The following is a 15,980-nucleotide window of genomic DNA, read 5'->3' as shown; positions in this document are numbered from 1 at the left end:
TGACTTAAGCAATAGGTTTCATACCACAGTTAATATTAATTTGTTCCAAAACTTTCTCTATTTATACCTCAATCTGAGGCAGTTCCTTAGATTTATCACCTAAAAAGAATGACACAGGTGAAGGAATCTCATTCACATCCTTTGCAGTGAAGATTGATGTGAATAATTCATTTAGCTTTTCTGCAACGGCCTTGTCTTCCTTGAGTGCTCCTTTAGCATTTGGTTTGTCCAGTGGCCCCACTGATTGCTTGGCAGCCTTTCTGCTTTTGATGTACTGAAAAAAAATTGCTGTTAGTTTTTGTCTTTTAGTTGTTGCTCTTCAAATTCTTGTTGTGACCCACCTAATTATACTTTTACGGTTGACTTGCCAGAGTTTATGCTTCTGTTTTCCTCAGTGGGATTTGACTTCCTATTTATAAAGATGCCTTTTTGCCTCTAACCATCTCTTTTACCATAGTGGCATTTTCTTGGTTTTGGTCATTACTGGGGGTTTTTAATTTGGAATATACATTTAGTTTGAGCCTCTATTATGATGATTTAAATAGTTTTACATGCTGCTTGCAGGCATTTCATTTCACTCTTGTGACTGTTCCTTTTAATTTTTGTTTAACTAGCTTCCTCATTTTTGTGTCATTCCCACCACAGTAGCATTTAAAAAGGGGTTTCTTTAGTATTTTCCTCTCTACAAGGATATTAAATTGAATTACATTATGGTTGCTATTACTTAGTGCTTCAGCTATATTCACCTCTTCGTCCAGTTCTGTGCGCCACTTAGGACTAAATCAAGAATTGCTTCTCCCCTTATGGGCTTCAGAACTAGCTGCTCCAATAAGCAGTCATTAATTGTGTCTAGAAATTTTATCTCTGCGTCCCATCCTGAGGTGACGTAGCCAGTCATTATGGGGGTAGTTGAAATCCTCCATTATTATTGGGTTTTCTCTGTTTTTGTAGCCTCTCTGAGCATTTCACTGTGGTCAGTAATATATTCCTACTGCTACACTCATTATTCAAGCTTGGAATTTCTATCCATAAAGATTCTGAAAGTTTGAGTCATTTAAGATTTTTACTATATTTGACTCTACTTACTTTCATATATAGTGCCGCTCCCCCACTAGCACAATCTACTCTGTCATTCCTATATATTTTGCACCCTGGTAGTACCATAGTCTATTGATTATCATTGTTGTACCAAGTTTCTGTGATGCCTACTATATCAGTATCCTCATTTAATACCAGGCTCTCAAGTTCACACATCATAGTATTTAGCCTTCTAGCATTTGAATACAACCACTTAAATAAATGTGTCTGCCTTCATGTGATGTAATTGAATGGGACTCTTTTTTCATTTGAAAAATCAACGAGGAATCCTTGTGGCATCTTAGAGACTAACATTTATTTGGGCATAAGCTTTCGTGGGCCATGAAAGCTTATGCCCAAATAAATTTGTTAGTCTCTAAGGTACCACACGGACTCCTTGTTGTTTTTGCTGCTTCAGACTAACACGGCTACCACTCTGAAACCTTTTTCATATGACTGTTTCTCTTTAGTTTCTTTTAGTTTCTAGTACTTTATCAACTTCTATCATCTTCTGTTTGCTAGGATATAGAGAAAGCCCTTTAATAAATCCTCCCCAAGGGATGTCTCTATTCACACTATGTGCTACTCAATACCTGTCAGCTTTCCCCTACCCCTTACTCTAAAAACTCCTCTATGACCATTTCAATTGTATATGCCAGTATTACACTTTTCAATTGCTTATCTGGTTTCCTAGTAAGAAGTAGTTTACACAAATGGTTGAAAAAGTTAAATACATTAAGAACTGATATTCCTCTTTTTGCTCTAAATGTGTATGTTTTTGCTTATTTACTTCAACACCGTTATCTTTCATATGTTTGAAATATGAACCCTTTTTAAAGGCTATATTTGCTGAATTTACAGTCTTCTGTCATCTATCCCAATCCGGATCCACTGGAAACTCAAACTGGAGTGCTTGACTTTTATGGACAGAGATCATGGCGTCAGGGAATACTAAGTAAATAATTTTTCTGTTTTTAATTCCTACAGAGGTCAAACAAAGGGATTGAGGTCCTGATCCTGTAATTAGCTCTGGATTGGCAGATTCCCTGCACCTGTTTACAGCCAACTGACTTCAGTGAGACTGAATAGGTGCAGTGGTCTGCCCTGCAGAACCAATTACAGGACTAAGTCCTTAATTTGTCCATTTACTTGGCAGTGTAAATCTCAAGTGTAATTCAGGAAGGTGTACATCTAGAATCTTATTTCTGTAAGTTTTCTCCTTCTGTGTAGATGAATATATCTTGTACCTAACTAGAGAGGTGTTTAAACTAGTTACTGGTGTAATACAAAATAAGTGGTACACAAAATAATGATCGTTCTACAGATCATTTTAGTCTGCTGGTTGTGGTTATGCATATGTTGATGTTTTTTGTTTTGTTGTTAATGTCTTTTCTAAAACTGTGGCAAATATAATGGGCCTATCTAGACGTGAGAGAGTGAAGTTCCCATAATATCCCCAGAAATTCTCTTGGACTAAAAGTAAGAATCAATAAGAAGTTAGACAAGAGAGTGAGAACCAAAAACGGGGGGCAGAGAGAGACACAAGAAAGACAGAGGGGCCAGAGTGTCATAAGGAGGCCTTAATGTTAACGAGAATCAGGCCTGCAAACTCATCCCATTGTAAATAGCACCTCACTGTGGCAGACAAAAACTGCCATTTTCAGCAACACCTTTTCAGGTATCAAAATAGATTTAAAGGGAAAAACTGAATCACTAGCTGTAAAGTTGGGAAGGCTATATATTATATTTTCACCATCAGTGGAATATTGAGTTTATGCGCTTTGACTTTGAAATGCTCACACTGTCAAATTCAACATTTTTCTCTCATTGATCACCTGGATACACCTTTAGGCATAGCAACTTTTGATGTCCTTAGTACAGACTCCTTCTGGTGTTACCAGTCATAATACAGTGATACCATTTTGAGAATATAATTGGTGTGATTTAAAACCTGGAGTTTTGAATCAAAATTATAAATACCAGTGGAGTTTAAAAGTGAATAAAACTTTTTGTTTCCTACTAAGATGTGCATTCAGGGTTCTGTCTTCCTGCAGCAGTTGACAGCCTCATAAATGCATAAAATAAACAGGGCGCAGCATTCCTTACATTGCTTTAAGTGTTGATGTTGTCAACTATTGGTAGAAAAACACAACTGTGAAGTCATTACTTAGAAGCCAGCAAATAGTTTCTTATACTAAAATTTTACAAATATATTCTATTCTATCCAGTAATCTGGGCATCTTTGAAAAGTCCGTTTTTAAAACATCTAAGTTCACTTTTAAATTAATAATAATGTGCTGGTTAGAAAGAATGTTTGTTCCAAAATTATCTTTATAGAACAGAGAATATAGCAGAGTTCTCCAAACATAAACATTCTTTCTCCTAAGAGATGGCAATGTGAAGAATCTAAATATGCCTGAGTTAGAACTCTCTTTACGTACACTTATCTTGTTGTTGTGAAAAAATAGTAATTCCTTTTGGGACTAGACAAAATTCCAATTTAATGGACTTTTCATTATCATTTGCAGGCTTTGATCTTTCTGATCCAGAAAAAGAGAAGGTGGGAATTCTAGCCCTGCAACTAAAAGAGAAAAATGTTCCTCACTCTGTAAGTTTATCTTAGAAGTAATTTCTATATTTTTCTAACACTTTTTTGAAGTATAAATATTGCCATATCACTACTGCTAATTTGTCTGTTAGGAGCTAATAATCACTTTGCTGAGTAATGCTGTAGCACAGTTCAAGAAATACAAATGTCCAAGGATGAAGAGTCACTTAAGTAAGTATCAATTACCGAACAAATCTTTGAAAATCTTTGCAACAATATTTTAAGTATTGCATTGTAGACATATGACTTTGTTCTTTTCAGTGGTTCAGATGGGTGAAGAATATTATTATGCTAAAGATTACACCAAAGCTCTGAAGTAAGTATTATTTATGAATGATTCCTTAGTGCATTATTTTTCTCATCTGGAACATAGACCTTATCAATTGTGAGATGGTGTTGGAAATTCATTTAAGAGACTTCGGTTACCTTGATGTGATGCCCATGGAGTTCTGGAAGTGAATCTGAGATTGCTAATTCCCGCTTACTGACCCATTGTATGGTCCACTTCAGAAGTTACTCCTGAAAAAGAGAGTAATTCTCAGCCAATGGTCCACAAATAAAAGATTACCCAGTGGGACAAATAAGAGCAGCCTAAAATTTGGAATATACTGTGTGATAGTTGCAGAGAGAATTTAATTACTCATACTCCTCTCAGATTCTTTAGCATTCAAGACCTAAGAAAAGAAAATTAAATCTAAAGCTTAAAAGAAAATTTCAGACTGTTTTGCCTATACTTACTTAAATAATTAGGGAAGGTAGTTATATCTATTTAATAGGACTGTCAAGTGATTAAAAATTAATCACAATTAATTGCGCTATTTAAACAATAATAGAATACCATTTATTTAAATATTTTTGGATGTTTTCTACACAAATATATTGATTTCAATTTCAACACAGAATAAAAAGTGTACAGTGCTCACTTTATATTTATTTTTTATTACAAATATTTGCACTGTAAAAAACAAAAGAAATAGTATCCTTCAATTCACCTAATACAAGTATTGTAGTGCAGTCTCTTTATCAACTTTACAAATGTAGAACTATGTACAAAAAATTAACTGTGTTCAAAAATAAAATGTAAAACTTTAGAGCCTAAAAGTCCACACACTCCTACTTCAGCCAATTGCTTAGACAAACAAGTTTGGTTACAATTTGCAGGAGATAATGCTGCCTGCTTTTTCTTTACAATGTCACCTGAAAGTGAAAACAGGTGTTCGTGTGGCACTGATGTTTAAGTGCTGTATGTGCTAAAGATTCATATGTACCCTCATGCTTCAACCACCATTCCAGAGGACATGCATCAATGCTGATGGCGGGTTCTGCTTGATAATGATCCAAAGCACAGCAGACAGACACATGTTCGTTTTCATCATCTGAGTCAAATCCCACCAGCAGAAGGTTGATTTTCTTTTTTGGTGGTTCAGGTTCTGTAGTTTCAGCATCTGAGTGTTGCTCTTTTAAGACTTTTTTTTTTTAACAAGCGTCATCAGCATGGAAGCATGTACTCTGGAATGGTGGCGGAAGCATGAAGGAGCATACGAATGTTTATCACATCTGGCATGTAAATACCTTGCAAGGCCGGCTACAAAAGTGCCATGCAAATGCCTTTTCTCACTTGCTGGTGACATTGTAAATACACCTCTACCCTGATATAACATGAATTCAGATATAATGCAGTAAAACAGCGCTCCGGGGGGGCGGGATTGCGCACTCCGGCAGATCAAAGCAAGTTCGATTATAACGCAGTTTCACCTATAACGCGGTAAGATTTTTTGGCTCCCGAGAACAGCGTTATATCAGGGTAGAGGCGTAATAAACGGGCAGCATGATCTCATGTAAATGTAAACAAACTTGTTTTTCTTGGTGATTGGCTGAACAAGAAGTAGGCTCTGAAGTTTTACATTGTTTTGTTTTTGAGTGCAGTTATGTAACAAAAAAAATCTACATTTGTAAGTTACACTTTCACGATAAGAGATTACACTACAGTACTTGTATGAGGTGAATTGAAAAATACTGTTTCTTTTATTATTTTTACAGTGCAAATATTTGTAATAAAAATAATATAAAGTGAGTACTGTACACTTTGTATTCTGTGTTGTAATAGAAATCAATATATTTGGAAAATGTAGAAAAACATCCAAAAATATTTAATAAATTTCAATTGGTATAATATTGTTTAACAGTGTGATTAATTCATGATTAATTTTTTTGAGTTAATAGTGTGAGTTAACTGTGATTAATTGTCAGCCCTACTATTTAATATTAAAAGGTAAAAAATGCTGTTTTTTATTTATTAAAAATAAAACTTGTTAATTTAAAGTTTAAGGTTACACAGGTAACAATTTAAAATCCATGAAACACTAAAGCTGTTGGAAGTTTAGGAGTTCTGGGTGTGCTAAAGTCATAAATTTAACTTTAATCTTGCATGAAATCAGTGTTGTGCATTCAGCTTCTTAATTTTGTTTCTAAGTGGAAGGGGTTAATGCCTGTGCTACTTAATGTTAAGCATTTTAATACTCTCAGTTAAAAGTTATCAATACAACAGAATGTGATCTTCCAAGAGTGTGTGGGTCGGGTGGGAGTGAGTTTGTCCTATCTTTGCTGTTGCTGCTTAGCTGGAAACAATTTTCTGTAAGGCCTTGTCTACACAAGAGAGTTTTTTACAAGTTATACTGGTACAATTAATTTCTGTCCAGCTGCTGTTTTTAATTCTGTACTTAATGTTAAGGGAGGCAATTTGGGAACTTTTACGGTTGGTTGGTTGGTTTCCTTCCTGATAACTGAGATTGGAAAATCTCTTGTTCGAAGTGTTTGCTTCATTCTAGCAAGACACTTACTGCACAAACTTAAACCAATAGAGAAATATGTAAGTGCCATTTAAAAAAACCAAAACAATACTACCTGCAGGTATTACATTTAACATAACATTTACCATTTTGTGTCTATACAAAGATAAATACAGTGAAATAAACATCCTTTTTTTAAAATGGTGCTCGCTGTCCAATGGAGATGATGCATCTATTTTACAGAAGGTTCTTGATCAGCTATAAATAAAATAAAAATAAGGGGGGGGGGGGAAGCTTTGAGTCTCTATTGGTAAATCTGTAATTGATTAAGCTTTTCGGGGGGAGGGAAAGGTGGGTTTGAGTTGGCTTCAGTATTGTTCACAATGTAAGAGGGTATCAAGTACATAAGCCATAACTTTACTTAATTATACATTTGTCCCACTTTTTTCCTCTTCCAGGCTGTTAGATTATGTCATGTGTGAATACCGTAGTGAAGGATGGTGGACTCTCCTTACTTCCATATTGACCACAGCTCTCAAATGTTCTTACCTCATGGCACACTTAAAAGATTACATTACTTACTCTCTAGAGCTGTTGGGTAGAGGTATCCTTTAAAGAAGTGTATCTCATGCCTGCTAGTTATTATAGTATTTGAGTCTTCAACCTTGTCACAAATCATTGTGCCGATCAAATGCATGCCAGTGTATTGACTTTGGAGTTGAACCATCTTATGCCAGAGCTGAATTTGGTCCCTTATTTCTAACATAGAATTTGCACATCTTGCTCTTCAGTTTAATGCACTGTAAGGTTTAGGAGTGAACTGGAGCGCACTGTAAAGTTTAAGAGTGAATTGGGGTTAGAGAAGATGTAATGCATATAACATTATTAAAATGAGGCCAAAAACTGCGTAACTAGAATAGTGTATAGAATACAATGTCAGAAAGATGTTAACCAGTTGAAAATAAACTTAGTAAAACATAACCAGAGAGAGAGACTTATTCCCTTTGTGATAGCCTAGCTAAGACTACTTACCTGACTCATTTTGTACAAAAACAAGACAGCACAACCTCCTCCAGGAGGGGTAAGTGAGAGCTTTAATATTTAAATAAAGAGTATCGATAACAAAATATATAAATGTCACTTTTTAACTCCTAGCCAACTACTGCATGGTGGCTACACTGGAATAATCCAAACTCTGTTGTGTAGTTTTAGTCTCTTGGATTCATATTAACTTGATCTCATTCACTGTACCCTATCTTTTCCTCTACTTCAAGGGACAATGTCCTTTTGCTGTCAATACATTTGTTTTATATCTCTTCTCAGCTGCCATTTTTAGTCTTATCAGAATCTGTTGCTTCCACTACTCCGAACCATTCTGCTTGTACTTATAAGCAGAAACTACATGAGACCATTGGCAATGCTTGGAGAGGAAATTGCTCCCTTCATAGAATATTGCGTTATTCTCTTTGGAATTTTTCCTTCTTGTAAGCTATAAAATACTTCATGTAGCCAGAGTTTGGAAACAGAAGTTTATTTTGCCACAATTGAGTGTTTTCCTATTGGCTGAGGTGAGAATAAGAGGAAAGGCTTAAAATGGATAGAAAATATTAAGTAATGGAATTTGTATTTGGAAATACCAAAGTTCTCCTGGAAAGTGTTGCATGAAAGTGGTAGATTTCTGAAGATTAATGCTTTAGGTGTCTTAGTTCAGGGATTAACTTTCTTTTAATACTGATGAAAGATTGGGATTCTCCTGGTTTTGTAGTTTGCTTTCCTTAATTCTGTTCATTAGCATCCACTTTAAAAGAGGACCAGAAGTCTCGGATAGAAAAGAACCTGATTAAAGTTCTTATGGTAAGCAAGTAGAATTTAGCTTGCTTGAAATGTATTCAAAAGATTTTTCAATATCGGATTAAATCTTTATTTTATAACCTATCTGGGTATAGAATGAGAGCCCAGATCCAGAACCTGATTGTGATGCTTCTGCTGTGAAAGCTTCACAGAAGCTGTGGACTGACCGCGTTTCCCTAGCAGGCAGCAATATTTTTACAATAGAAGTTCAAGATTTTGTACCTTTTGGTAAGTAACAAAGCTTTTAAACCATAGTTTTGTCCTGATAAATTATGCTTTGGTGTTGTAAATTGCACTCATTTGCTGAAGATGCCACTGAGGAGGAATAAATATGCAAAACACGTTCTAACTGCCAGCGTATAGAGCTTGTGGCAACAAATCCATTTCTTCTTTATCTACATCACTGAGGTGGGAGGATGGTGAGAAAATCCAAATTATATCTTTTCCCTTTCTCCTTCTCCCAGATGTGATGTGGATAAATGTAGTTGGTACAAAAACAGTTTGAGAGACCTGTCTCAGGAAGAATCCTCTGAGCTGCAACTGGCCCACTGAAGGCCTAACATACAGTGGAAGAGAGAGAAAGTTCTGCTGAGAGAGGATGCTGTACCTCTGAAACAGAACTTCCCAGGGACGGAAATAAGGATATGTACTAGCTTAAACCCCACAAATACAAGAGAATATGGGGGAGGCGTTAGCAGCTGCATAATTGCAGTGAAAGTGTGCTATGTTCTGCTGAACTTCTTTGCCCTTGTGTTTAGGTCCCGAATATTACCTAGCTTCATGTAGGAGGGCAGTATTTTAACCTTGGTATATTTATGAATAGGTGGAACTAAAAGATTGTTCTGTGTAGATGTGTCATGTACAAGGTGTGGGAGTTTATGGTGGAGTTCAGTTTTCCAGCTTCACAGTCTTATCAACTTAACAAAGACCTTTTTGTTTTAAATTCTAGTGCAATGCAAAGCAAAGTTTCTTGCTCCAAGTTTTCACGTTGATGTTCCTGTTGAGTTCGATATTTACTTGAAAGCTGATTGTCCTCATCCAATCAGGTTTTCTAAACTATGTGTCGGCTTCAATAACCAGGTAACTATGTTTTATATGTGTGATCATCTGTTAGGGGAAGGTTAATTTCTCATAACGAGTCTTATTATAACCTTGCAGCTTCATTATACTTTTTCCAATTTATTGAAAAAGGGACACTTTCACCTTTTATTTTTCTGTTAAAGTGTTTTCTTCTCTGTCACTCTTCTACTGAGGACTGTACTGATTTAATAAAAACATCAGTGATTTAGTAGAGACAACAATACAGCTTTTTGTCTCCTTGTGGTACTCATAAAACAACACTTTTGAAATTAAGTATCAGAGGGGTAGCCGTGTTAGTCTGGATCTGTAAAAAAGCAACAGAGTCCTGTGGCACCTGTAAGACTAACAGAAGTATTGGAGCATAAGCTTTCACGGGTGAATACCCACTTCGTCAGACGCAAGACAAGGTTGACGTGCGTCTGACGAAGTGGGTATTCACCAACGAAAGCTTATGTTCCAATATATCTGTTAGTCTTAAAGGTGCCACAAGACTCTGTTGCTTTTTGAAATTAAACATTATATTTTAAAATCATCTAGAATTAAAAATAAGACTTTCTATATGTTACATTAACTAAGATAATTGCACTTTAATTACTGCAAAGTGCAATTATGCAGTACTATTGAGACTACTGGTTAGAGGAAACTTTTTATCCTAAATAAACTTGTATCTATCAGTTGCCTAAATAAATTAGATTTATGATCCATAACACTAATTGTTCACTGGTATGACTAGCAGAGACAGGGCCGGCTTTAGGCCGATTCGGCCGATTCCCCTGAATGGGGCCCCGCGCCCCTAGAGAGCCCCACGCAGCTGTCCATCCGGCCCACGGCCCACTTACTCCTCCTCCCCTGAACGCTCCACCCACCTTCTCCTCCCCGCGAATCAGATGTTCGCGGGAAGCCTGAAACAAGCAGCAGGCAGAAGGTAAGCAGGGGGGTGGAGGAGAGTTCCAGGGGGGCTCAGTGTGGCCCAGGTCGAGCGCGCGGCTCCCTCCGGTCTGGCCCCGGCCGAACACCCCCAGCCCAGTCCCGGCCAAGTGGCTCTGGCCCGGCCTGGCTCGGGCCCTGCGGCGCCGGCCCGGCTCCAGCGGCTCCGGCCTGGCCCCGGCCCGGACGTGGACTTGGCCGAGCGGCTCTAGCCCAGCTCAGCTCGGGCCCTGCGGCACCGGCCCCAGCCAAGTGGCACCGGCCCGGCCCGAGAGGCTCCGGCCCGGCCCCGGCCCGGACGTGGACCTGGCCGAGTGGCTCTGGCCCGGCTCACCTGGGGCCTTGCGGCGCCGGCACCAGCGCGGACCGAGCGGACCCGGCCCAGGCCCAGACCGAGCAGACCCGGCCCGGGCCGAGCGGACCCAGCCCGGACCGAGCAGACCCGGACCCGGCCGAGCGGCTCCAGGCAGCGCGGTTAGGGGGCAGGGAGCAGGTGTTGGAAGAGGACAGGGGAGTTCAGAGGGTTGTGGGGGGGTGGATAGGGGTTGGGGCGGTCAGAAGGCAGGGAACAGGGGGATTGAATGGGGGCAAGGGTCCTGGGGGGGCAGTCAGGAAGGAGCAGGGGTTGGGTTGGGCGGTGGGGGGCAGTCAGGGGCAGAGGTTCCAGGGGCAGTCGGGGACAGAGAGAAGGGGTGGTTGGATGGGGCAGGGGTCCCAGTGGGCCATCAGGAATGAGAGGAAGGGTTGGATGGGGTGGCAGGGGACAGTAGGGGACAGGGAAGTGGGGTGGATGGGGCAGGGGTCCCGGGGTGTGTGTCAATAACTTTAGGTAGGCTTAGCATGCATCCACATACATTTAATTTTATTATTTATATAGTTATGGAAAGTAAATAATACATGGAAGAAATGAGAGGGGTTTTTTACGTGTTTTTTTTTTTTTTTTTTTTTAAGTAATCCCTGTCGGGGCCCCGCCGAAAATGTTCGAATTGGGCCCCGCACTTCCTAAAGCCGGCCCTGAGCAGAGAGCTCTAACAGGATTTCAACTTTAGTCCAGTAACACAGATTGTCAACATTCATTATATAGATAATATATTCTCAGCAATAGGATAACTTATTTTTTCTCACTTGCTGTAGGAATACAATCAGTACTGTGTGGTAGAAGAAGCATATCAGAAAAGTGACATTCTGGAATATTCATCCCAGGGACCAGTGTGCCTAGTCCCTGGTAAAACAAGAAAGTTCACTTTCAAATTTGTTGCAAAAAGTGAAGATGTGGGAAAGAAGGTTGAGGTTAGTTATCTAGATTCACAGGTTTGGCTCTTCAAGCTCAAAATTGCAAGGTTGACTGACTGTAATTCTTTACTAGTTAGCAATGTCACCATATTGTGTATATAATTTGTTTTGTAAATAGCATTACAAGATTGGCACCCACTTCAAAAAACTGAGTAGAAAAATGGACAGGAGGGAGTGAAAAATACCAAGAGCTTCATATTAAAGGGGAGTGTGTGTGTGTGTGTGTGTGTGTGTGTGTGTGCACAGAAATCTATGTCTGCACACATGCATCCCCATACTACCACAGTTGCTTAAGTGAAACTGCCTGGACTGTAGAGTGTGTTGAGATTTTAATCTCCTGTGCTGAAAGCAGTTTTAGGGGTATGTATGTATGTTATATATAAAGCAAGTGTGTGTGTGTGTGTGTGTGTGTGTACTGCAAAATGACTGGAGGAAGGGGGGGGAAAGTTTTATCTGAATAAACATGTTTCAGATCACCTCTGTGGATTTAATCCTGGGCACCGAAACTGGCAGATGCGTGATTCTGAATTGGCGTGGAGGAGGAGGGGATGCTGCTTCATCTCAAGAAGCGTTGCAGGCAGTTCGCTCCTTCAAACGGCAACCTAAACTTCCAGATAATGAGGTTCATTGGGACAGCCTGACTATTCAGGCAAACACTATGTAGGTAAACGTTTAAAATGTGTAATGGTGAACATCAAAAATATCTTCTATATGTATTGGATCTTTGTAAAAGAAATAAAAAGAAAAATAAGTAGCTCTTAAGGATTTATTTTCTGACTTACCTGCTTCCCACCCCCCAGTCAATAATCTTCATCATCATTATTATTATTTTTTGTTAAAGAACAGAGCTAGAGCTTATGGAAGAGGTTGATCTCAATATCTCATTTGACATGGCCCAAAGATAGACCAAACAGGCTTTAGTCTCCTTTTATTCATCCTCTCCAATTGTTTTTCCAGGTAAAACAAACAAGGAAGAGTTATTTACAGCAGTATATAAATACACAAAGAGGCCTGAAATTGCTATACAAGGAAATAATTTTTATTCTATTTACTAACTGGACATTTTCAGAAGAATTAAATCCTCACTTTCAGAACATTTGCTGTTTAATGTGGGATTCTGTATCTCTGGTTACAGAAATGTGAGCTCCCAACTCCTACTGGGCCCCCAGTCATTTTTAATAAGATATGTGCCAGTGTTCTGTGCCACTGATTTTCAGGCATTTCAGAGACTAGTGAAACAGGATATATCTCCCCTGGAGTTCTCATTTGAGCAATAGGCAACTTTAATCCTAACTAAAATGAACTAAAAATTGAGCCATCGAAGAAATGTGGAGTAACTAACCAGTTTTTTTCTTTTTTTGATTAAAGGATCATTTCTAGAGTGCCAAATATTTCTGTTCTTCTCCAGCATGAACCTCCTGCCCTGACTAATGAAATGTATTGTTTGATTGTGACAGTCCAGTCACATGAGAAGACAGTTGCCAAAGATGTGAAGCTCACGGCAGGTTTAAAACCAGGTATTTATTTCTGCCATGGTAGCATCTTAAGGGTCTTGTTGTCCTAGTTATTGTACAAAGAGTTAACACAGAGCCACAGAGAGCACACACTCTAAATCTAGGATTTACACAAATCATGATAGGTCAATTAACAGCTAAACAGGATGGGGGTTAGGTGGACAGGACTATAGTGGAAACAGAGGTGTATGAAGAAATGAGTGGTAACAAAGGTCTCATTTGCAGGCGGTTGCCAGCTTAACCAATACTAGACTGTACTGTGTTGTGGGCATCAACAAAAAAGTCAGGTTTTAAGGAGGGATTTAAAAGAGAATTTTCTCGTGATCTAACAATACTGTAAAGTTACTTTTGACAACAAACAGATGGTAGATTTTTCTAGCTGAGCTGCTAGCAAGTTTCAGTTACAGAATTAGATTTAAAAGTAATGTTTCAAATACACTTGTATTTTTCTGTTGGACAACATGGGACCAATCCTGTCCCATTTGAAATTATGGGACAGGGTAAAAGTTACATTCCAGGTAGCTTCACATAGTTACATGCTGTTAGTTTGGATTTTGAATTCTTGATGTTATACCTATTGATGACAGTAGTGGTTGAGAAATACACTTTGCTTTGTATGGATAACTGCTAAAATGCATTTGTCTATATATTATTATACACGATCATGCAGAGTCTAATCCAAAGGCCATAGAAATGGGATCCTTCCCACTGATCAACTTCATTGAAGTTTTTCGATCAGATTCATAATGGAGTGTCTGACACCATATCTATGTTCCCCCTTACTCAGAGTCTGATAATTTGATACACGAGGTCTTTATGGGCTTGCTGATTACTTAAAAAGAACCATCAAAATTTAACACTTCTGTTATAGGAAAGACTGTTTTCCATGTGACAAGGCATCCATGACGTGTGACAGGATGTGACTTCTGAGATTTTTTCATAACAAGTCATGGTCTTTGTAAACCCAGGCAACCCATAATTGAGCAAGACTCCCATGAATTTTTACAAATTGGGTCTTACATATGTTCAGTGTTTTTAAAGTATGGAAGACCTTGTTCATTTAAAATAAATAAAGGATATCTTGTTCACAATTTGACCTCTATAACTATGAATTGTACATTTCCCACCAACCCCCTTCACCCATTGGCATAGGTTGCTGAAAGGCCATCAATCTGTGTACAAAAAAAAAAAAAATTCTTCTGTGATGCATCCATGTTGTAGTTTTGTGTCTTGCTGTTGTTGCTCATTTGGTTGAGGTATATGTCTGGTAGCAGTGGTGGTGGTTTTTTGTGATGCATACCTTAATATGCATAAATAGTGCCTGCTTGTCACGGTGATAAACAACATATAAATTAACAGAAAATTATGTGGGTATAAAAACAGTACATTTGTATTCTAGGGCAAGATGCCAATCTGACTCAGAAAACTCATGTGACCCTTAATGGAACAGAAATCTGTGACGATTCTTATCCTGCATTACTTCCTGATATCCCTGTAGGAGATTTACAGCCAGGAGAAAAGGTGAATTTAATTACTGCCCCCACTCCAATTAGGAAAATGTTTAATAGCTAACTGAAAATGAACATTGGCTAGTAAAAACACTTTCATACAGATATCAGGACCACAATTTAGTTTCAGATGTGATGATGCCTAGTATCTGGGCTTCTATTTAATGCAGCAGTTGTTTTATTCAAGGGATGAGCCTTTGACTTCGTTACATTTTTAGTTCTATGGGCTAGTTCAATGGAATGGGGTGGGGGGCTGTGTGTGATACTAAGAGTGAAGCAATCTAATTAATATAATCCAAGGAGGCTGATCTGAACTGTGAACCCTTTAACACAAAGTTATCTCAACTGTGTATTTGACAGACAGAAGATTTTATTACTGCCTTAGTGTTAAGTTTAGGTACCGGAGCGTGCTGAAGAGTCTCACAGAATTAAGGTGGTTGGCACAGAGTGGACATTAGAGGGATTTCATATTGTGATATAAAGCTAAAGAGAAGGAAGGGGATAAAGGAAATGCTCAATTTTCATTCCCCACTTTGAAAGAGGAGAATGAGTTCAGGATGCACTAGCTCTTCTGGTTGTGGGTTGAATTTGATGTGCTACATATCATTTAGGAGATGGCAAATACTAAAGAATCACACTATTTTCTATAAGTGCACACTGGAAGCTTTGTAGGCTGTACTGATAATTTAACAGCCTGAGTGCTAAATCTTATAAGAATACAGAGTTGAGTGACACACTGCTTTTTTTTTTTTTTTAATGGTGGTGATGGTAGGAAGGGAGAAGGATTGGGTTCATTAAATGGACAGCAATTAATGTCTGCTGCTAAGAGTAATTGTCTTCCTACATCTTCTCCACAGAGTAATACTGTAAAACTCATGCGGTTTGAACTAGAGCTGTCAAGCGATTTAAAAAAATTAATCGCAATTAATTGAGCAATTAAACAAATAATAGAATATCATTTAAATATTTTTAGATGTTTTCTACATTTTCAAATATATTGATTTCAATTACAACACAATACAACGTGTACAGTGCTCACTTTTTATTTATTTTTGATTACAAGTATTTGCACTATAAAAAAAAGAATAGTATTTTTCAATTCACCTAATACAAGTACTGTAGTGCAATCTCTTTATCATGAAAGTTGAACTTACAAATGTAGAATTATGTACCAAAAAACAACTGCATTAAAAAATAAAACAATGAAAATTTTAAGAGCCTGCAAGTCCACTCAGTCCTACTTTTTGTCCAGCCAATCGCTCAGACAAACAAGTTTCTTTACATTTGCAGGAGATACTGCTGCCCACTTCTTCATTACAATGTCACCTGAAAG

At 38.2% G+C, this 15,980-nt stretch overlaps 1 protein-coding gene across 5 annotated transcripts in view; it reads left to right on the top strand.

Moving 5' to 3' along the window:
* Positions 1 to 15,980, top strand: part of TRAPPC11 (trafficking protein particle complex subunit 11) — a 40,930-nt gene that overhangs the window by 12,858 nt on the left and 12,092 nt on the right. For all 5 annotated transcript variants that reach the window (XM_054029945.1, XM_054029947.1, XM_054029944.1 and 2 more), the window contains exons 11-22: positions 1,939 to 2,032; positions 3,606 to 3,685; positions 3,778 to 3,856; positions 3,947 to 4,001; positions 6,933 to 7,078; positions 8,267 to 8,328; positions 8,421 to 8,553; positions 9,275 to 9,405; positions 11,467 to 11,622; positions 12,098 to 12,285; positions 12,994 to 13,142; positions 14,539 to 14,660. In XM_054029945.1, the coding sequence (XP_053885920.1) occupies positions 1,939 to 2,032; positions 3,606 to 3,685; positions 3,778 to 3,856; positions 3,947 to 4,001; positions 6,933 to 7,078; positions 8,267 to 8,328; positions 8,421 to 8,553; positions 9,275 to 9,405; positions 11,467 to 11,622; positions 12,098 to 12,285; positions 12,994 to 13,142; positions 14,539 to 14,660 (1,395 nt within the window). The remainder of the gene's footprint in view (positions 1 to 1,938; positions 2,033 to 3,605; positions 3,686 to 3,777; positions 3,857 to 3,946; positions 4,002 to 6,932; positions 7,079 to 8,266; positions 8,329 to 8,420; positions 8,554 to 9,274; positions 9,406 to 11,466; positions 11,623 to 12,097; positions 12,286 to 12,993; positions 13,143 to 14,538; positions 14,661 to 15,980) is intronic.

This window comes from Malaclemys terrapin, chromosome 5 (genome assembly GCF_027887155.1).
Source record: "Malaclemys terrapin pileata isolate rMalTer1 chromosome 5, rMalTer1.hap1, whole genome shotgun sequence".
Classification (NCBI taxonomy): Eukaryota; Metazoa; Chordata; order Testudines; family Emydidae; genus Malaclemys; species Malaclemys terrapin.
The sequence above is the reverse complement of the archived record's forward strand: the minus strand, read 5'-3'. Positions and strand labels throughout refer to the sequence as shown.